This window comes from Oryctolagus cuniculus, chromosome 11 (assembly GCF_964237555.1).
Source record: "Oryctolagus cuniculus chromosome 11, mOryCun1.1, whole genome shotgun sequence".
Taxonomy (NCBI): Eukaryota; Metazoa; Chordata; class Mammalia; order Lagomorpha; family Leporidae; genus Oryctolagus; species Oryctolagus cuniculus.
In genome coordinates, this window is record NC_091442.1 from 120368802 (window position 1) to 120390886 (window position 22085).

Genomic DNA, 22085 nt, shown 5'->3' on the forward strand with positions numbered 1-22085 from the left:
GCAGTAAGATGAATGGGGTTTAAAGGATTCTTTCTCAGAGTGATGCATAGTAAGCTTGTCTCCTGTAGATACGGAATCCTTGGGAGAGCCGAGAAGGTGGCACTTGCTGTGTTCTGTGGGTCAGGTGAGGAGTTCCCTGGCAAGCCCTGGTGACACTCCCTGCTGCTTCTCAGTTGGGGACACTGGTCAGGACTTCTTGAAGAACTCAAACACACAAAATTAGAGCATTGGATGGAGTTAGGCGTTACCAGCTTGCAGCCATTAGCACAAGTCCAGCATGTGCGCAGTGCCGGCCGGGGGCCCACGGAGCTCAGTGGTGCACGTGAGTGCATCCCCGCCCTCCTTTCCTAGGTGCATTCGCAGGGCACTGGATCGGAAGTGGAGCAGCTGGAGCGTGAGCTGGCATCCATGTGGGACGCTGGCATTGCAGGCGATGGCGTAACCTGATACACAACAATGATTTTTTTAAAAGATTTTATTTATTTGCTTGAGAGGTAGAGTTACAGACAGCAAGAGGGAGAAAAAGAAAGGTCTTCCATCTGCTTTTTTTTTTTAAAGGTTTATTTATTTGAAAGAGTTACAGAGAGGTAGAGAAAGAGAGAGGTCTCCCATCCGCTGGTTTACTCCCCAGATGGCCACAACAGCGGGCGCTGCACCAATCCAAAGCCAGGAGCCAGGAGCTTTCCCCGGGTCTCCCATGTGGGTGCAGGGGCCCAAGGACTTGGGCCGTCTTCCTCTGCCTTCCCAGGCCATAGCAGAGAGCTGGATCGAAAGAGGAGCAGCCGGGACTTGAACTGGCGCCCACATGGGATGCTGGAGCTTCAGGCCAGGGTGTTAACCCGCTGCGCCACGGCGCGCCCTCCCCCCACCCAATGATTTTTATAGAAAGTTTTCTACTTGAGAAAATGACTAGATAGATAGTCCTGTGTGATTCCTTTCTTTTAAGAGAAAGGATAGTTTTTGTTGGTGCTTAGAGGTAGGAAGAGTTGGAGAGTTGGTGGAGACTTAGGGGAAGGTGACCCAAAAACCAGAACGGAGTCTTCAGACCAGCCCTGGCGGTGGGAGCACTGCAGTTTGTATTGACAGGGGCTGATGTCAGCCGTCCTCCGTCCTCAGGTGATACCTGAACGTAGTTTGTGTTTCTCTGTTTTTTCCTTCAGTCTCTGCCCGTCTCCTTACGTCTCATACTTTACACACTGGTAGAGCACAGGAGTGTACAAGTACCAACCCAGGGATGCGGCTGATGGAAAGCTGGCTTCTGTAGTCTGCTTTCTGAAAGCCATTGGTAGTTCCCTTTCCCTTCAGCGCTCATCTGTTTAGAGCCTGGTGTCTTCACCTTGCTGCAGACGGCTCTGGTCCCCTCCGTCGGGGCTGTGGCTCTGGCCTTGCTCTGACCTCGCTGCGCGTTCCTGCCCTCAATGCTTTTCTCTAGGTGCAGCCTGTCTGTCTCTTCTTTCTTCATACTGCTGTTTGTGGATACCTGTGGTTTAATGTGATAAAATTGCCGTTTTTCTGTTATATTGCCTGTTTGAGTTATAGCCAACTAGGTGCTAAATTTCCTGAAGCCCAGGACTGTATGGACACCTGGCTAAAATGCCACATTGTCTAGTCCAACTTACACAGAAGGTTTTAGAGTAGGCATGGGGACACACTGAATTGGTGGCTTCCTCCCTGGTATTCCTGGAATATCGTCCTGTCTGGGGAACTTCACTGTTAGAGATAACATAGGATTACGGGATAACAACACATCCCTCAAATGAGAGGGTTCGTTGTTTACTTTGAATTAATAAGTGCTATAAGAAATCTTACTGGGTGAGGTTTGTAGAGGACGTCTTCAGGCTGGCTGGCTTTCCCATCTGGTAGCTGTAGCTTCATTTCTTACTTGAATCAGGAAGCAGTTTGTGTTTTTCCTCCCCCCTCCTTTGCCCGCCCTGCCTTCCTGTTTTAAGACTTATCTATTAATTAATTGAAAGGCAGAGTTACAGAGGTGGTGACACAGAGTGAGAGAGCTCTTCCATCTGTTAGTTTCACGCCCCTAAATGGCTGCAATGACCAGGCCAAAACCAGGAGCCAGAAACTCCATCTGGGTTTCCATCTGGGTGCAGGGCCCAGATACTCGGGCCTTCTGCTGCTTTCCCAGATGCATTAACAGAGAGCTGGATCCGAAGTGGAGCAGCCAGGACGCACATGGATGCCTGGATCACAGGATGTGGCTTCACCCTGCTGGGCCACAGTGCTAGCCCCACTTTCTTCTCTCCTAAAAATTTATTATTTATTTGAAGGGCGGAGTTAGACACACACACACACACAGAGAACGACTTTTCATAAGAAGTGCTCCATGCCTAGTTTAAGTGTGTTTTCCTCATTTGCTAATTGTTTTAGCTATTCATACCCTTCTGGTGCAGAAATAAATGCAAATTACACATAAAGTCTTAAAATGTGACTTGGGACAGATATCCTGTCTGATTAATGCTCCATCAGTTTCCCTGTGTGGAACCTCATTTTCCTTAGGGAGAAGGAAAGTGATTGGTGAAGAGAGATTTATTCACTCTTTTAAGTGTTGATGTAAAAACTGCATGGGTTGGTCTTCAGATTTGTGTTTCTGAAACTGAAATAATTGAAGAGCTACACACAGGAAAGACGGGAAATGAGTGGACATCGCAGCTGGCCCGGGGCAGAGGTTGAGTCCTGGCTGACTGCGTGGCGGGGTGACACGGGCCGTGCTCATTAATCTCATGAAGCTGTGCTTGCCTCTGTGTGGCGTGAACTCGTGACGGAGCCAGCCTCACAGATTCTTGTGACAGTTAAGTACGATGTGTGTGAGTAGTGAATGAATGTTAGCTAGCTCCACTTTGTGGTTGTTTTTATTGTAGATGTATTTGGAACACTTAAACTGACAGCATTTATGAAATGTTGAATTGTTTCAGTACTTAAAGTAATGGATATAAAGAGAGCATTAGATACTTCCTGTTTCTGTAGCAAATTCACATCAGAGAGATCAGGATTTAAAAAAATTACTGATGAAGAGTAACTTTATTCATAAAGTGCTTTTCACAGATGCAGGTATTTTTAACCTTGTGTGATTGAGGCCTCAGATGCTCATGCAAGACCTTGTGTGCTTACAGGGTGACCTTGTTAGATCTTGTAGTGGCCAAGCTGGTGGGTGACGAGCCGCTGACTGCAGACGACCTCAGTGCCTTTCTGCGCCACGCCGAGCTGATGGCCGGCTCCTTTGTGGATCAGTGCGGGACTGTGCTGAAGCTGACGTCCGAGCAGCACCCTGAGGATGCGGTATGGAGACAGGTTTCCTGTTCCCCGTGAGGAGAGAGGTGGCGATTCTTACTCGTCGTCTATGAGAGTTCTATTTTGAAAGATTAAAATATATGAAATGAGTAATAATGTACCCTTAGAATCAGGCCATACAGGTAGGGTCAGCAGTGCTCACATTGTCACCCAAAGCTAGTGGTTTACTCAGTTCCGGATGTGCTTTTCCAGGCAGTTCGCCTCAGCGAGGCGCTGTGACCTGGACACGTGCAGGGAGCTTTCGTGAAAGGTGCCGGTGCACTGTGCTGGCCGCTTCCAGGTTCTCATTTTCCCAGTGTGAGCCCAGGAGGGCGGTGTCTGGCCTGGTAGATTTGTGGTGTTGCATAGATGGTGGTGTGGCAGCCCTCCCACTTTGAATAGATACATACAATTATACATATTTATAGGGTAAAGGCGTATACAGTTTTAAAGTTTTAATACACATTTCCAAATTGCCTTCTAGGAAGTCTGTGTCTTTTGTCCATTAAAGGAGATTCCCAGTCACACGCCATTCTGGTCCAGTGTGTCAAGCACTCTTTGTTTTGGTTAAGCTTGGCCAGGATCCTTGAGGCCTTGTCTTTACCGAGAGCTTAGAAACCAGCGTACGGCGTTCTGTTCACATCCTGCTCATCAGAATTTCTCTTTATCTTTGCTTCTCCTTCCTTCCTTCTGTCTTAAAAGTTGGATTGTTCTTTCTGGAGTACAACGAGGCGGTGAAAAGGAGTGTGAGGCTGTTAGGACACTGGGGTGGCTCTCAAAGCTGCTGCCGGGAAGCCGGGCGAAGCAGACAGCGCGCTGCAGGGCTGTCTCCCTGTGCGGTCCTGTGCAGCCAGCCTCACGAGGGGTGACAGGAAACAGGTTCCCCGTGGGAGTGGCAGTCAGCACGCTGTAGGGCTGTCTCCCTGTGCGGTCCTGTACAGCCAGCCTCACGAGGGGCGACAGGAAACAGGTTCCCCGTGGGAGTGGCAGTCAGCACGCTGTAGGGCTGTCTCCCTGTGCGGTCCTGTACAGCCAGCCTCACGAGGGGTGACAGGAAACAGGTTCCCCGTGGGAGTGGCAGTCAGCACGCTGTAGGGCTGTCTCCCTGTGCGGTCCTGTACAGCCAGCCTCACGAGGGGTGACAAGAAACAGGTTCCCCGTGGGAGTGGCAGTCAGCGCACTGTAGGGCTGTCTCCCTGTGCGGTCCTGTACAGCCAGCCTCACGAGGGGTGACAAGAAACAGGTTCCCCGTGGGAGTGGCAGTCAGCACGCTGTAGGGCTGTCTCCCTGTGCGGTCCTGTACAGCCAGCCTCACGAGGGGCGACAGGAAACAGGTTCCCCGTGGGAGTGGCAGTCAGCACGCTGTAGGGCTGTCTCCCTGTGCGGTCCTGTACAGCCAGCCTCACGAGGGGCGACAAGAAACAGGTTCCCCGTGGGAGTGGCAGTCAGCGCGCTGTAGGGCTGTCTCCCTGTGCGGTCCTGTACAGCCAGCCTCACGAGGGGTGACAGGAAACAGGTTCCCCGTGGGAGTGGCAGTCAGCGCACTGTAGGGCTGTCTCCCTGTGCGGTCCTGTACAGCCAGCCTCACGAGGGGTGACAAGAAACAGGTTCCCCGTGGGAGTGGCAGTCAGCGCGCTGTAGGGCTGTCTCCCTGTGCGGTCCTGTACAGCCAGCCTCACGAGGGGCGACAGGAAACAGGTTCCCCGTGGGAGTGGCAGTCAGCACGCTGTAGGGCTGTCTCCCTGTGCGGTCCTGTACAGCCAGCCTCACGAGGGGTGACAGGAAACAGGTTCCCCGTGGGAGTGGCAGTCAGCGCGCTGTAGGGCTGTCTCCCTGTGCGGTCCTGTACAGCCAGCCTCACGAGGGGCGACAGGAAACAGGTTCCCCGTGGGAGTGGCAGTCAGCACGCTGTAGGGCTGTCTCCCTGTGCGGTCCTGTACAGCCAGCCTCACGAGGGGCGACAAGAAACAGGTTCCCCGTGGGAGTGGCAGTCAGCGCGCTGTAGGGCTGTCTCCCTGTGCGGTCCTGTACAGCCAGCCTCACGAGGGGTGACAGGAAACAGGTTCCCCGTGGGAGTGGCAGTCAGCACGCTGTAGGGCTGTCTCCCTGTGCGGTCCTGTACAGCCAGCCTCACGAGGGGTGACAAGAAACAGGTTCCCCGTGGGAGTGGCAGTCAGCGCGCTGTAGGGCTGTCTCCCTGTGCGGTCCTGTACAGCCAGCCTCACGAGGGGTGACAAGAAACAGGTTCCCTGTGGGAGTGGCAGTCAGCACGCTGTAGGGCTGTCTCCCTGTGCGGTCCTGTACAGCCAGCCTCACGAGGGGTGACAAGAAACAGGTTCCCTGTGGGAGTGGCAGTCAGCACGCTGTAGGGCTGTCTCCCTGTGCGGTCCTGTACAGCCAGCCTCACGAGGGGTGACAGGAAACAGGTTCCCCGTGGGAGTGGCAGTCAGCGGTCAGCTCGGTTGCAGAGGATCAAGAGGAAGATTTCTGGGTAGCGGAAATGTTAGCATAACTGCCGACCTTGACACAGCTCTGTGCTGTGCACTTAGGGTGAACGTATTCTATAGCATGTAAATTATATTCCCATAAAATTGATTTAAGCACATTTTTAAAAATAATAAAGAGGTCGTTTATGTACTGATAGAAACAGGCAGAGAGGGAGTAGCTGAAGCTGGAGTCACAGTGAGTGGTGAGGCCGGCGGGGGAGGCCCTGGCGTCCAGTGTCCGCAGAGGGGGGAACGGGATTTGGAGTGGGAGGCTGGGTGGTGGCAGCGTTAACTCCTGTTGTGACTGTGGCTGTTCACTGTGCACGGGCCTTGGCCTCTTTGTGCGTGTTTGAGACCCTTTTGTGCTTTTTGTGCCTTTTTTTTTTTTTTAAGATTTATTTATTTATTTGAAAATCAGAGTTACATAGAGAGAGAAGGAGAGCTGGTTCACTCCTCAATTGGCTGCAATGGCAAGAGCTGCACCAATCAGGAGTCAGGAGCCAGGAGTTTCTTTTGGGTCTCCCATGTGGGTGCAGGGCCCAAGGACTTGGGCCATCTTCTACTGCTTTCCCGGGCCATAGCAGAGAGCTGGATCGGAAGTGGAGCAGCCGGGACTCAAACCGGTGCCCATATGGGATGCTGGCACTGCAGGAGGCGGCTTTACCCGCTGTGCCACAGTGTTGGCCCCACCCCTTTGCTCTTGACCTGTGCTGTGTCTGGTAGGCCAGGGTAGGTCTCCCTGGTCCTGTCAGGAAGGAAGGTTTATGTGCAGGGCCTTGCCCTTCCTTTCTCAGGGCGGACTTGCCTTTGCTTCCAGCAGGAGGAGCAATGAGATGTGACTGGAGTGAGTTCTCTAGGAGGTGGAGAAAAGGCAGGAAAACTTGGTACTTGTTAGATCACAGCTTTAACCTTTTGAAGGCACTTGATGTTTAATTAGTGGTGATTGTGGTGTTAACCACCGGGGTGGGCATTTGACTTGTGGTCACGATACCACTTCCCGTATTGGAGAGCCTGGGCTTGATCCATCTCTGTCCAGCCTCTGCTCACGCAAACCCTGGGAGGTAATATTTAGGAAAAATTGCGTTTTTCCTTCAAATAATTTTCATCTGAAGTGGGAAGAATTACTATATACTAGTAGAATAGAACACTGTAGGCAGGTTTCTTATGGAAACCAAAAGATTTTTACATTTGGAAATTTATTGCCTATGTATTTGTGACTTGTGCATATTAATGAATATCTTATGCTTCACCGTGCGGGTGAAGGGGCCCAAGCACTTGGGCCATCCTCCATTGCCTTCCCGGGCCACAGCAGAGAGCTAGACTGGAAGAGGGGCAACCGGGACAGAATCCGGTGCCCCCATCGGGACTAGAATCTGTGGTGCCGGCACCGGAGGTGGAGGATTAGCCAATTGAGCTGTGGTGCTGCCCCAAAGTCGGATTTTCCACTGCTTCCTCAGGCTATTAGCAAGAAGCTGGATTGGAAGTGGAGCAGCTGGGAGCGCCCATGTGGGAAGCTAATGCCATAGGCAGAGGCTTAATGTTCCACACCACAGCACTCGAACAAATGTATTGCACATTTTAGTAGTAGAGTGGCATTTCAATATGTAGATATATCATACTTTTTTCATTTGTTCCCTGTTGACAGTTGATTTGCTTTGAGGGTTTTTCTTTTCTTTCTTTCTTTCTTTCTTTCTTTCTTTCTTTCTTTCTTTCTTTCTTTCTTTTTTGACCTTTACAAATAATACTACCATAAACATCCTTATGCAAACGCCTTTGCAATTTTGGACAGGTAAACTGGGATTATAAATTCTCAGAAATTGAAATGCTGGATCAGAAAGTATGTATTTAAAAATTTTAGAGGTATTTCTAAATAGCACCCAGTACAGCACAAGGCTGTATTGGCTATAGCCTTTTATAAATCTGATTTAATTACCATTTCTCTTTGAAGATTTTAAAAAAGATTTATTTATTTATTTGAAAGGCAGAGAGACAGAAAAAGGAAAGAGAGAGAGAGAGATGCAGATACCTTCCATCACTCCCTGGTTCATTCCTCAAATGACTGCAGTAGCCAGATTTAGGCCAGGCCAAAGCCCAGTGTGGCCCCAGCACTTGGGCCTACTTCTGCTGCCTTCCCAGGTATCTTAGCAGGAAGCTAGGTCAGAAGTGGAGTGGCTGGGACCCTGTATTCCAAGACAGGATGCAGGCGTGTGAGCCCTGGTTCTCACCACGCCACTGGCTCTCATGCCCCTTTTAAAAGGTTTTCAGGGGCCAATATAGTCATTGGCTTTGCATTTTAGGTTAGCTTTTAAAATCATTTCTTAGGAAAACATTTTCAGAAGAGCCATCTTTTCATTATATGTATAGTGTCCTGCCCCACACCTCCTATGGGTAATTTTTTATTTGAATTTATTTTTGGTATTCTTAACCTTTTAGAAGGTGTTTATTTTTAAGAATCTGTTTAGATGTAATCTTTTTAAAACAATTTTGCCAATTAGATCTTCTATCCACTAGTTTACTCCGCAGATGGCTGCAATGGCCAGTGCTGGGCCAGGCTGAAGCCAGGAGCCAGGAGCTTCATCCACGTCTCCCATGTGGATGGCGGGGGCCCAAACACTTGGGCCCTCTTCCACTGCTTTTTCCAGGCTGTTATCAGGAAGCTGGGTTGAAACTGGAGCAGCCAGGACTTGAACCAGGGCCCATATGGAATGCTGGCATTGCAGGTGGCAGCTTTACCAGCTTCACCACAACATGGCCCCAGACTTAATCAACTTTGTTTTTAGTACCTCTAGAATTTTTTTAAAAGCATATTTAGTAAGATGTAAAACCTTTGTTGAAAAACTGAGTTTATATCTTGATTTTTTTTTGTTTTGTTTTGTTTAGTAGTCTGTGGTCCTGGAAAGTTATTTTTTCTCTGTGCCCATTTTCTTTGCCTATAATATAGATTGTATTTTGATGTAAGCATTTAGTATCATGACTGTTACATAACTAATGCTCCCTAAATGGTAACTATTAATGATTGTTATTGAATATATAATTTGTAAGTGAATATGTAATTTAGTGAATATATAATTTGCTAAGTTCATCTATATGTATGTACATTTATAGAAGTGTGTGTGTGTGTGTGTGGATCCAATTTTGGATTTTCAGGTTTTACAGAGGGAATCAGTTACGATGTTAACAACTTGGAGAAGGAATCAAAGAGCCATATGTTTATCTGCAGTAAAGAAATGCGGAAATGAATGTACTCCTAACAAATGCAAAAGCTGGCCTACCCATAAGGCACTGATCACTTGCATTTTAGCCAGAATTTCTGTGGAACAGAATCACTGAGTTATTATTGGTTTTCTGTCATGTATGAAGTTGGAAAATAGCTCAGAGACACTGAGGATGGGGTTAACCAGGACTGGTTTTTTTCTGACTACTTCAGAATCCTTCTGAATGTTGTTCCTTAGATTTGGCCATTTTTTCTACCCCAGTTCCTGATTTAATTACCACAGTTCACTAATGCTTTTGAATGTCTGGAAAGACACTTTCTCATTACTCTTATTTTTTAAAAACATCTATTTTTATTTATTTGAAAAGCAGAGTTACAGAGACAGAGAGGAGAGACAAAGAGAGATCTCTGTCTCTTCCCCACCCTCCATAACTCTGCCTTTCAAATAAAGAAAATAAATCTTTTAAAAAAAGAGCAACAAAATTATGAAGAATGAAACAGAAGCGTTAACTGTGTACACAAATAATCATTTTGACAAACAGCAGACACCTGCCGTCAGGAACATAAGACTGTGTCGTTCTGTGTCTTCTTGAATAAAGGTCAGAAAAGTTCTTATTCAAGCACAAATACCTCCCAGCAGTGGGAGAAATGTTCACCGTCACTAGCTCCCTGATAGCATTTATGCAGGTTCCTCCTAAAGCATTCCCGGCACACAAGCTCTCCTTCAAAGTACAGATATCCTGTGTACTACATTGATTTCTGATCCACAGAAATCCTGTGAAGTGCTGTGGTTGAAGTAGCTGTGGCTTTAAGAACTTGCATTATTCCTGGGTGAATATTAATCTTTATGAAGTATTTTGATGGATTGGAAAAGATAATTTTAAAATGTTAGCCACATAGCTGCTAAATAATTGTCAGACTGCACAACCAAGAAACTACCAACTGCATGGCTTTATTAGTGTATATAAAACTTGAAATGCATTTTTGTATTGATCTTAACTCTCCTTTTAATGTTTGGGGGGAAGAGTGGAATGTAGATGAAAAGTTAGAAATTAGTACCACATTAAGAATCTTGAGAAAATCCAGTCACCCCACAGGGCTCCAGCTTGTTAGACAGATAGCTGACCAGATTCCTGTCTCCAGTTTCCCTCCCCTCAGAGGGAGGTGAGCACGTGCAGGCAGGAGGACTGTCTGGGGTCAGGTCCGGAGGAGCCAGGGACTCCAGCAGGGGTCTCCCTGGAAGCAGGGGAAGAGGCTTTAAAGCCAGGGCCTCAGCGTGATCACGAAACAGGAGCTCCTGGTCACATTTGGGGGAAGCCACAAGCAGACTCGGTACTCTGAAGATGGGGAGGGGAGGGTCTTCAGATGGACTCCACGTTAGCTTCAGCTGGACTTCCGAGTTACATTGCTTCTTCTTTTTAGGAGGTGCTGGCTACAGTTAGGCTGCTGGATGTCCTGTGTGAGATGACGGCTAATACCGAGCTGCTTGGCTATCTGCAGGTCTTCCCTGGCTTGCTGGAAAGAGTGATTGGTGAGTGAAAGGTGACACATAGTATCTTTGTTAAGAGATCTTTGACTTGGGGCCGGTGCCGTGGCTCACTTGGTTAATCCTCCACCTGTGGCGCTGGCATCCCATATGGGCGCCAGGTTCTGGTCCCAGTTGCTCCTCTTCCAGTCCAGCTCTCTGCTGTGGCCCAGGAAGGCAGTGGAGGATGGCCCAGGTGCTTGGGCTCCTGCACCCACGTGGGAGACCAGGAGAAGCACCTGGCTGCTGGCTTTGGATTGGCGCAGCACCGGCCGTGGTGGCCATTTGCCGGGTGAACCAATGGAAGGAAGACCTTTCTCTCTGTCTCTCTCACTGTCTAGAACTCTACCTGTCCAAAAAAAAAAAAAAAAAGAGAGAGAGAGAGAGAGATTGCTTTTCATGTTGCAATACAGATTCAAGCACAAGTCCTTGATTTTTAGTGTGTCCTCCATGCTTGGAGACAGGTCATGGCATCACAGCGAGCAGCTCAGGACTGGGGACCACGGAAGCCTGAGCTGGCCTTGTGGTTTGCCACTTCCTTCTGCGGACCCAGGACCCTTAGCAGGCCTGTGTGCAGGGGTGCACGGGAACCCAGGACCCTTAGCAGGCCTGTGTGCAGGGGTGCACGGGAACCCAGGACCCTTAGCAGGCCTGTGTGCAAGGGTGCAAGGTGGAGGCTAATCCTTGGCAGAGGGTTTAGTGATGATGTGGTCCGGGGAAGTCATTCATGATGGAGATATTTGTCAGTAAATTTTCCCCAATTCTTGGAGTACCTAGAATAGGGCTTTACACATACCATGCGTTTGATTTTTTTTTTTAAATTTTTTAATTTTAATTTTTTTTTTGACAGGCAGAGTGGACAGTGAGAGAGAGAGACAGAGAGAAAGGTCTTCCTTTGCCGTTGGTTCACCCTCCAATGGCTGCCGCGGCCGGCGCGCTGCGGCCGGCGCACCGCGCTGATCTGATGGCAGGAGCCAGGAGCCAGGTGCTTTTCCTGGTCTCCCATGGGGTGCAGGGCCCAAGCACCTGGGCCATCCTCCACTGCACTCCCTGGCCACAGCAGAGAGCTGGCCTGGAAGAGGGGCAACCGGGACAGAATCCGGCGCCCCGACCGGGACTAGAACCCGGTGTGCTGGCGCCGCTAGGCGGAGGATTAGCCTAGTGAGCCGCGGCGCCGGCCGCGTTTGATTTTTTTTAAAGATTTATTTGAAAGGCAGAGTTACAGAGAAGGAGGGAGGGAGGGAGGGAGGCAGAGAGAGGAGCACGAGAGAGTGTGCGCAAGAGAGAGCCTCTGCCTGCAGGTTTGGTTCACTCCCCAAATAGCTGCAGCGGCTGGGGCTATGCCAGGCGGAAGCCAGGAGCCTGAAGCTTCCTCTGGGTCTCAGACGTGGGTGTAGGAGCCCAAACACTTGGGCCATCTTCACTGCTTTCCCAGGTGCATTAACAGGGAGCTGGCTCAGAAGTGGATTAGCTGGGACTTGAATGAATGGTGCCCATATGGGATACCAGTGTCACAGGCCCAGGTTTAACCTGGTTGCCACAACCCAGCCCCATGCATTTGATTCTTACAAGAAAACTTTTAAACGAGAAGCCATTGGTTGAAGTAATTTTTTTTAAGATTCATTTATTTATTTGAGAGAATTACAGACAGAGAGAGTGATCTTCCATCCACTGGTTCACTCCCCAAATGGTTACAGTGGCCGGAGCTGGGCTGATTGGAAGCCAGAAGTTTCTTCCAGGTTTCCCACGTGGGTGCAGGGGCCCAAGCACTTGGGCCATCTTCCCCTGCTTTCCCAGGCCATTAGCAGGGAGCTGGTTTAGAAGTGGAGCAGCCTGAACTGGTGCCCATTTGGGATGCCGGCGCTGTAGGTAGGGGCTTAACCTACTATGCCACAGCACTGGCTCCTGGTTGAAGTATTATTGTCTTTGCTAAAAAGCTGTTTGCAAGGGGCTCTCGCCGTGGTGCACTAGGTTAATCCTCCACATGTGCCAGCATCCCATGTGGTCACTGGTTCTAGTTCCGGTTGTTCCTCTTCCAGGCCAGCTCTCTGCTGTGGCCCAGGAGGGCAGTGGAGGATGGCCCAAGTGCTTGGGCCCTGCACCCGCGTGGGAGACCGGGAGGAAGCACCTGGCTCCTGGCTTCGGATCGGTGCAGCGCCAGCCATAGCGGCCATTTGGGGAGTGAACCAATGGAAGGAAGACCTTTCTCTCTCTCTCTCTCTCTCACTGACTGTAATTCTACCTGTCAAATTAATAAATAAAATCTTTTTTTTTAAAAAAAAGCTGTTTGCAAAATAATTCACATAGACTGTGTTTCTGTGGTTAGCCATGCCTGTGAGTTACTCTTCACCGTTTACTGTTTTTCCCTTTGGGAAGATACTCAGTCTGGACAGGAGTGTGCTAAGAAACACGCCTTCCTGTGAGGGAATGTCTGAGCTGGTCTTTGGAATCCTGCGTCGGTGTTGTGCTTGAGTGTGACACCTTCAGTTACAGTTGAAGGACTGTGGACCCAGGAAACTGAATCCTGTGGAGGTGGCGTAAGGATGCGCTGGGCAGGGGGGGGTTACACGCTCGCTCCAGCACGGGACCCGCGTCCTCGCTGTAAGGCTGAGGGAGTGGTGTCTGCCTTCAGTGGGTTTGATGAGGCGTCCATTAAATAATGTGGAAACACTGCAGTCAGCTCCCGGAAGATGGCGTATTTCGTAGACGGCTGGAGGTGTTCGTGGATCTTAGCGGTGCTGCTTGTTCTGAGTCTAGGAGAACACACCCTGCCGCCGGGTTACCCGGCCACTGAGGGACGAGCAAGGTGGGGCCTGTCTTGGACTCAGCCGACTGCGGTTGTCGGATGAGTTCTTTGACAGAGTTGCTGGAAAATTGTTAGCTACCTTTTTTTTTTTGAATAAATGGAAAGTCCAAATGAGGGTGATCGTGACTCACTTCCCCCAAATGGAGTGAAAGCATTTGAAGAAGAAGGCAGGAGAGCTTTCTGATCGTTGGCAAGGGCCGGCGTTTGGCCTGCTGGTTGAGGCAGCGGATGGGATGTCCACGTCCCGTGTTGGAGTGCCGGGTTGGATGCCCAGCCCAGCTCCGCACCACAGCAGAGGTGGCTCGCAGGGGAGGCCTGCACCGGATCCCTCACTCCTGGTTGAGCCTCAGCTGAGCCCCAGGCATTGCAGGCATGTGGTGAGTGAGCCGGTACATAGGAGTTCTCTGCTCTCTCAAGTAAATAAATTAAAACAAAATAAGTAGTAAGGAAAACATCCAATGTTCTACCTTTATTCCCATTTGGTCTATTAAAATAAGTTACGTTTGTTATGGAAAATTAACACAGGCTGGCACCGCGGCTCACTAGGCTAATCCTCTGCCTGCGGCACCGGCACCCTGGGTTCTAGTCCTGGTCGGGGCGCCGGATTCTGTCCCGGTTGCCCCTCTTCCAGTCCATCTCTCTGCTGTGGCCTGGGAAGGCAGTGGAGGATGGCCCAAGTGCTTGGTCCCTGCACCTCATGGGAGACCAGGAGGAAGCACCTGACTCCTGGCTTGGGATCAGTGCAGTGCACTGGCCATAGCAGCCATTTGCAGGGTGAACCAATGGAAGGAAGACCTTTCTCTTTGTTTCTCTCTCTCTCACTGTCTAACTCTGCCTGGCCAAAAAAACAAAAACAAAAACAAAACAAACAAACAAAAAAAAACACACACACAAAATACTCAAATTTATTTTTCCATGGAAAATAAACGTTACTCTTTTTTTGTTATAGATCTTTTACGACTGATTCATGTAGCTGGAAAAGACACCATAAACATCTTTAGTACCTGTGACTGTATCAAAGAAGGTGATGTCTCCAGTGTGGCTGAGGGGTTTAAGTCTCACCTTATACGTCTGATTGGAAATCTGTGTTACAAAAACAAAGATAACCAAGACAAGGTAAGATTTTTTTTAGAATGTGTCACACACATAAGATTTCATTTAGAAGATAATACATAATATATACTCATTTTCTTGGAGTTTAAACTCGAGTTACTTAGAAAGTAGGTTGAGAGAGATACATGTATTGTATGTATAACATATATTTCCCCCACAGATAAACATAGTATGTCATATTTGAAGTTTATTTTCTTGTAATTTTATGTTGTCTTTTCTTTGTCCTTAGGAAGTTTCAGCCAGTCTCCTTTCTTGTAAATTGTTCATGTTTTGCCTATGCTTGTGCATTTTAAACAGCCTTAGTTCATGGAGACAACAGTCAATAACAGATACTTCCGGCCCGCACTGCGGCTCACTAGGCTAATCCTCTGCCTTGCGGCGCCGGCACACCGGGTTCTGGTCCCGGTCGGGGCGCCGGATTCTGTCGTGGTTGCCCCTCTTCCAGGCCAGCTCTCTGCTGTGGCCCGGGAGTACAGTGGAGGATGGCCCAAGTGCTTGGGCCCTGCACCCCATGGGAGACCAGGAGGAAGCACCTGGCTCCTGCCATTGGATCAGCGCGGTGCACCGGCCGCCGCGTGCTGGCCGCGGCGGCCATTGGAGGGTGAACCAATGGGAAAAGACCTTTCTCTCTGTCTCTCTCTCTCACTGTCCACTCTGCCTGTCCAAAAAAAAAAAAAAAACAAAAAAAAAAACCAGATACTTCCAGGGCTCAGAAAAATTTCTAGTACATAGGAAAGCATTTAATAAACACCATCATTACAAGAAAAAAATCCAACAAAGTATTATACGTCTTTATCCTATTTTATGGATGGCAGCATCATATCCCTTTTGTTCTACATGTTTCAAAATGGATGAAATACTTAGATACGAAGTCTTTAGAAACCCAGTAGTCTGCTTTTTTTTTTTTTTTTGACAGGCAGAGTGGACAGTGAGAGAGAGAGACAGAGAGAAAGGTCTTTTCCCATTGGTTCACCCTCCAATGGCCGCCGCGGCCGGCGCACCGCGCTGATCCGAAGGCAGGAGCCAGGTGCTTCTCCTGGTCTCCCATGGGGTGTGGGGCCCAAGGACTTGGGCCATCCTCCACTGCACTCCCGGGCCACAGCAGAGAGCTGGCCTGGAAGAGGGGCAACCGGGACAGAATCCGGCGCCCCGACCGGGACTAGAACCCGGTGTGCCGGTGCCGCAGGCTGAGGATTAGCCTAGTGAGCCGCAGCGCCAGCCCAGTAGTCTGCTTTTAGAAACTTCCTTTGTACTGAACAGCTTAGAGGTCATCATGCTGATCGTGTGAGGCAGTGTTCTGTAAAGATGGTGAGAAAATACTTCTCATTGCGTGGGCTTCCCTTATCTTCCTGGAGTTTTACTTGGGGTTGCATTGTTTTACCTCATTCAGTCTCTCTGTGGCAGATCTTATTTTCCAAGATGACCACGGAAGTATGTCACATCACATTATTTGCCCTTTGACTTTGCCACTCCCCTGGCCAGGGTTAACATCTCTTACTCTGTCCCTCTGAGATGGGGTAGGCCCTGGGCCTGCTTCAAACGCGAGCCATGGCAGGGGTGACCCTGTGCCGCGTCAGCAGTCTGGCAGATTCTGTTTCTGGCTTCTTGTGTGTCCGCGGCATCTGAGGAGAGCAGATCCCTGAGCTCACCTTGCTGTAATCTGGTGGCTGTGTGGGGAATCTGTTTCACGTGAGATCCCAGTGGAGGAAGGAGCACCAAGGCACCCGCCGGGTGTGCCAGGCCCTCCTGGAGGCTCCTCACCTGCTCAGCTGATGTTCCCGAGGTCAGGCTGAGCCCTCTGTAAATTCATGACCCATAACATTGGGAGAAAAACCGGAAAACTGGGCAGGGGGTGGGGACAGTAAGTGGACAGATCTCCTCCTGTTAACAGCCCAGGAAGTGACTGTTGGATTGATCCTGTGGCAGGTAACAGTTGATTAACTGGATACAAGACAGCTCTGTGAAGACACTCAAATTTGACATAAGTAGGCAGATTCTGTAGTCAAACTGATGCCTTTTATCTAAAAGATTATTTATTTGAGAGGTAGATTTACAGACAGAGAGGGAGAGACAGAAAGGGCCTCCTTCTGCTGGTTCACTCCCCAAATGGTCGCACAAGCAGAGGTGCACCGATCCAAAGCCAGGAGCCAGGAGCTTTCTCTGGGTCTCCCATATGCGAGCAGGGGCCCAAGGACTTGGGCCATCCTCCACTGCTTCCCCAGGCCATAGCACAGAGCTGGATGAGAAGCAGCTGGGACACAAACCGGCGCCCATCTGGGATGCCGGTGCTACAGGCGGAGGCTTAGCTTACTATGTTAAGCCTCCAAACTGACATTTAGAGTAAGGGATGAGTAAGGGATGGTACGGTTTGTGTTGTTCATGGCAGCTGAAATTCTTATACAGATTCTGCATCTTTCTAGTTTGAAGAATCAATGAATAGCTTGTGGACGACTTGGGAATGAGGCAGCAAGCCTCAGGTTCTGTGTGTGAACTGCCCGGATGCCTGTGTCACACTCACGTGGGGCTGGGGACACTGAGTTATGTAGCGTGTAAAGTAGTTGTGCAGAGATCTGAGCTGCCAGTCGAGAGTTCGTAGTTCATCTGAGATAGTTTCCCACTAAGACAAAAATAATCGCCACTCTTTAGAAAAACAGGACAGAATCCAGTTTCCACAGCGCAGCATTACCAGTCTTCAGGATGCCGTCCAGACTACTTGACGTATAGGGCGTTGTTTCCCATTCTCAGGAGAACACATTGTCACTGAAGACTGAGCTGACATAAATGTTGGGGTTAGCAGACAAGGAGTTCACAGTAGTAATTGTAACTATACTCAAGGATATAAAGTATGAATGAAAAGATATTTCAACAAAGGAAATATAATCCCTAAAAAATGACCCAGGGGCCGGCGCTGTGGCATAGTGAGTAAAGCCGCTGCCTGCAGTGCTGGCATCCCACATGGGCGCCAGTTCGAGGCCCAGCTGCTCCACTTCCGATCCAGCTCTCTGCTATGGCCTGGAAAACAGTTCAAGATGGCCCAAGCGCTTAGGGCCCTGCACCCGCGTGGGAGACCCGGAGGAAGCTCCTGGCTCTTGGCTTCGGGTCTGCGCAGCTCCGGCCGTTGCAGCCAGCTGGGGAGTGAACCAGTGGATGGAAGACCCCCCCCCCCCTCTTTCTCTCTCTCTCCTCTCTGTGTGTAATTCAAATAAATAAATAAATCTTTAAAAAATAAAAAGCCAAAGGAAATTCTAGGACTAAAATAATACAGCATCTGAAATGAAATACAGGAATGACCTTTGGCTTGGTGGTAGACCTGCTGGCCGGTTCACCCACACCCCCGTATCGCAGTGCCTGGATTTGTCCTGGCTCTCCGACACTGGGAGGCAGTAGGTGATACCTGAAAGGCTGGGTCTGTGCCTCCGTGTGGGAGGCCTGGGTTCAGTTCCCACCCTGACTTGGACCTGGCCAGTGCTTGGCTGTTGCAGGCATGTGGTGAATGAGCCAGCAGATGGGAGCTCAGTCTGTCTCTCTGCTTCGCAAAAAAACAAAACAAAACACATTTTTTTTCTTTTAATGTGAAATATTTATTGAATTGGCTTAGCTCAGAAGAGATGGGAGAGGAGAGTCATTATCCTTATAAAGATATGTCCTGGCACCGTGGCTCACTTGGTTAATCCTCCGCCTGCAGCGCCGGCATCCCGTATGGGCGCTGGATTCTGTCCTGGTTGCTCCTCTTCCAGTCCAGCTCTCTGCTGTGGCCCGGGAGGGCAGTGGAGGATGGCCCAAGTGTTTGGGCCCTGCACCTGCATGGGAGACCAGGAGGAAGCACCTGGCTCCTGGTTTCGGATCGGCGCAGCCCACCGGCCATTGTGGCCATTTAGGTTGTGAACCAACGGAAGGAAGACCTTTCTCTCTGTCTCTCTCTCTCACTGTCTATAACTCTACCTGTCAAATAAATAAATAAAAATCCTTTAAAAAAAGATATGTCCTTAGAAATTGGTCTGAGTAACAATTGTGAATCAAATGGACATGCTAAATTTTGCAGTAATTTGCTGTGTAGCAGTTGGTAACTGGAATGATTCTTGTACAACACGGCACAGACCAGATGCTAGGGAACTTGCTTTTATTGATACTTGTTTGTTCCATTTTGGCACTCCTAATCTTTAATAGAGTGAAGGTGAGACTACTAATTCCCCTTGGAAAATTACTGATTTTTGTAAACAAAAGTTGATAGACAACAGAACACTTAGCTTTGTAGTGGTGAGGCTTACCTGTCTGGACGTGCACAGAAGAGGTGGTTTTTCTTGTGCTGAACTGTTCCTTTGTTGCTGGTTTGGATTGCCCTCTTATAGGGACAAAATGTGGTAGCCCTTAAAAGGCTTATGAAATGATTCACTGAAGCCAAGATCAGGTTGCAGCGTGAGTAAATACGGAGTGTGCCCAAGTGTCGAGACCGCTGGGACTCACAGGAAGTCCACGCTGTGTCCTCTTGTGCAGTATCTAATGGCACTGCTAATTTCTGAGCAAACACTCCAGACGGTTATGAAGGGGCTCATTCTTTGATTATGAGAATTCCTCTGTTTCTCCCGCCCCCCTTTTTTTAACCTGTGCCAACAAAAGGCCTGAACCTAATAGAGTGACCCCTGCCTTTTTTTCCTCTCCTCTTTCCAAAGACTCTGTGACAGCACTGAAATCTTACTGCAGGTATGCTGGAAGCTTCTTTATTCTTGTACCAACTCCCAGTTTCAGCAGGATGCTACAAATATTTGCCTTGGTCATTGTAGTCTCCAGGGCTGGAGTTCACTAGCACTCAGATGACTCGAGTTAGGAGTTTGGGGAAGTGGATGATTAGGGAGCAGGTCTTTATTCTGAAACCATTCATTCTCACTGTATCGTCTAGTGGGTTATCCCACTTACACTCACATTAGGGTCTAATGGGAAGTTTGGCTTTGTCTCTGCTCCAAGACTGAGTATCTGAGTTATGGGAATTTTATGTTTGTAACATGTAGCCTGATTTGGGTTCGTCCTTCACCCAGAACAGTGGGACTGATGTTTGATTTGTTTGGTGTCTCCGGTGTCCTAGCACTGTCCTTAGTGAGTTACAGGTTTTATCAGTTCTGACCTTCGTGTCAGCCTTGCGAAGCCGGTTCTGCTAAGCGCATTTTAACGAGAGGCCGTCCAGTTAAGTGAGTTGCACAGCCCAGAGTAGAATGTGAATTTGTTGGCCTGTGCCTTCCCTTAGCCAAGGTCCCTCTCATGTGAGAGCTTTTCAGGAGCGGAAGAAAAGCCTTAGCACAGAGCTTCCACAGGCCCTGGTGAACCTGGGCCTCATGGCTAGCTGGGCCCCAGAGGCTCCCTTGGCTCCAGGGTGCAGCTCTGCTGGTCCTCTTCTCTCCATTTCCAGTTCATCTGTTTGTCAAGGGTGGGACCGGCAGCTTGGGGATCCTGTGGCTGAGACTGGTGAAGTAATCCGTCTTGTGAAGCTTCTAGGGATCCATCCTTTCCTTGAACCAGAAGCCCAAAACTATTCACCACACAAAAGTTCCTAGAATCTGTGTGGACTGCGTGATTCCTCTTAAGTGCGATCCGAAGCTTTTTCCTTTCTTTCAGATTTACTTCCTTAGTTTTTATTTGAAAGACAGACCAGTAGATGAGGAGGGGGAGATAGGTATCTCCCATCTGCTGGTTCGCTCTCCCAATGGCTACAGCAGCCTGAAGCCAGGAGACAGCCCTCCATCCTAGTCTCCTACCTGGGTGACCGGGGCTTTCCCACGCACTCTGAAATGGAAGGCCTGCGTTGCAGACTCAACTCACTGTGCCACAGCTCTGGCCCCAGTCAGAAGCTGTTAAAGCCAAGGTGGGTCTCTGTGCCCATCTGTGAGACTATATTCATTGTAAAATTTGTAGTGCCCACCTGCTGGGTGGTACTCTGTGCTTGTATGGGGCTTCCCATCACAGAATTTTCTAGATTGATTTATTTGAAAGGCAGAGTTAGAGAGGTCTTTCGTGTGCTGGTGTACTCCTCAGATAGCCCCAGTGGCTGGAGCTGGGCCAGGCTGAAACCGGAACTTTGCTCTGGGTCTCCCACATGGGGACAGGGGCACAAGGACTTGGACCCTCCTCTGATGATTTCCTAGGCACAGTAACAGGGAGCTGGATCAGAAGTGGAGCAGCTGGGACTGGAACCGGCAGCCATGTGGAATGCTGGTGTTGTAGGCTGGCTTTACCTGCTACGCCACAGCACTGGCCCTGCAGTGTTTTTTCAATATAGGTTAGTTCATTGGAGCCTTACACACTTCAGCGGAAAGCTGTATAGATGGTACCATCATCATTTTTGAAATGAAGACTCCAGGGCTCAGCGAGACGGAGGTTTAACTCAGCTAGTGTTTATGACTGGCGGCTGGCTGCATGCTCCGGAGGACACAGCCACTTCAGCAAGGCCACTTAGAAAAGTCCCTGTCTTAGAGAGCAGTCTGACTGCTGGGAGGGTGGAGTTAACCAGAATGGTGGGCATCATTCTTTAAGATTTGAGAGGGTCAAGGTGCTTCACTGCAGACTGAACATCTGCTCGGGAAATATATCGTCTCGCGTCCGCCCAGGAGTCGTGGACTCAGAAGTCGGAGCAGGTGATGGACAGTGGCCTTTCCTGCATTGTAAGGAGCTGCCAGGCTTCCCTGCACCGAGTCGTGCCGGGAGGTGTTGGTAAATCCTCGCTGCCTTCTCTTCTTACCTTGTTTTTTGTGTCAGCTTGCCTAGTATTTCCTTGCTACAGCTGTAGTGATTAATTTATTTTTAAACCCTTGTGGGCCTCACTGGAGATTCTGTTTTGGTTTCTATTGTGAGAAGCACATGGATATTAATGCTGTAAACATGAAGAAGGCGTTCGTGAGCTGCTGCTTTGTTAGAATAAGGAATGTGTATGGCCTACTTCCCCATTCTTTACTCCAGTATTGTCATCACTGCTTAAAGTGGATGCTTTATTAGAAGCAAAGCCAAACAAGTTCTTAATTTCCTAAAGCTAACTGCAGTTTTCAAAATGGACAGACAGGTGATCTTGTTTATCTGCCTTTCCCACCACAGACATCATATTGATTGCCATTCACCATTTACCATGTGGTCATGGATTTCGGCCTGCCAAGGGCTTCCTCCCAGTGCCGTTGGGTTTTTCGGCTTCCTCTTTGTCACCCTGATAGAGACGATTCCCAGCATCCACAAGTAAGGGTGACGAGCCCAGCTGTGCACGTATGTGCTCATATAAAGCTTTTGTTCCGCATGCAGGTTTAAAAATGGTGATACTTGGGGCCAGCACCATGGCGCAGCAGGTTAAGTCTCCACTTGTGGCACCGGCATCCCATATGGGCGCCAGTTCTAGTCCTGGCTGCTTCTCTCCGGCTGTGGCCTGGGAGAGCAGTAGAAGTTGGCCCAAGTGCTTGGGCCCCTGAACCTGCATGGGAGACCGGGAGGAAGTACCTGGCTCCTGGCTTTGGATTGGCACAGCTCCGGCCGTTGCAGCCGTTTGAGGAGTGAACCAGCAGAACAAAGACTTTTCTCTCTGTCTCTCCCTCTCACTGTCTGTAACTCTACCTCTCAAATAAATAAATAAAATCTTTAAAAAAAAAAGTGGTAGTACTCTATGATAGAGCTCAGTGTGTAAACATAAAA

At 49.2% G+C, this 22085-nt stretch overlaps 1 protein-coding gene across 4 annotated transcripts in view; it reads left to right on the forward strand.

Moving 5' to 3' along the window:
• ATXN10 (ataxin 10) overlaps positions 1 to 22085 on the forward strand; it is a 156909-nt gene that overhangs the window by 57055 nt on the left and 77769 nt on the right. For all 4 annotated transcript variants that reach the window (XM_017339766.3, XM_017339764.3, XM_002723648.5 and 1 more), the window contains 3 exons: positions 3126 to 3291; positions 10405 to 10513; positions 14263 to 14429. In XM_017339766.3, the coding sequence (XP_017195255.2) occupies positions 3126 to 3291; positions 10405 to 10513; positions 14263 to 14429 (442 nt within the window). The remainder of the gene's footprint in view (positions 1 to 3125; positions 3292 to 10404; positions 10514 to 14262; positions 14430 to 22085) is intronic.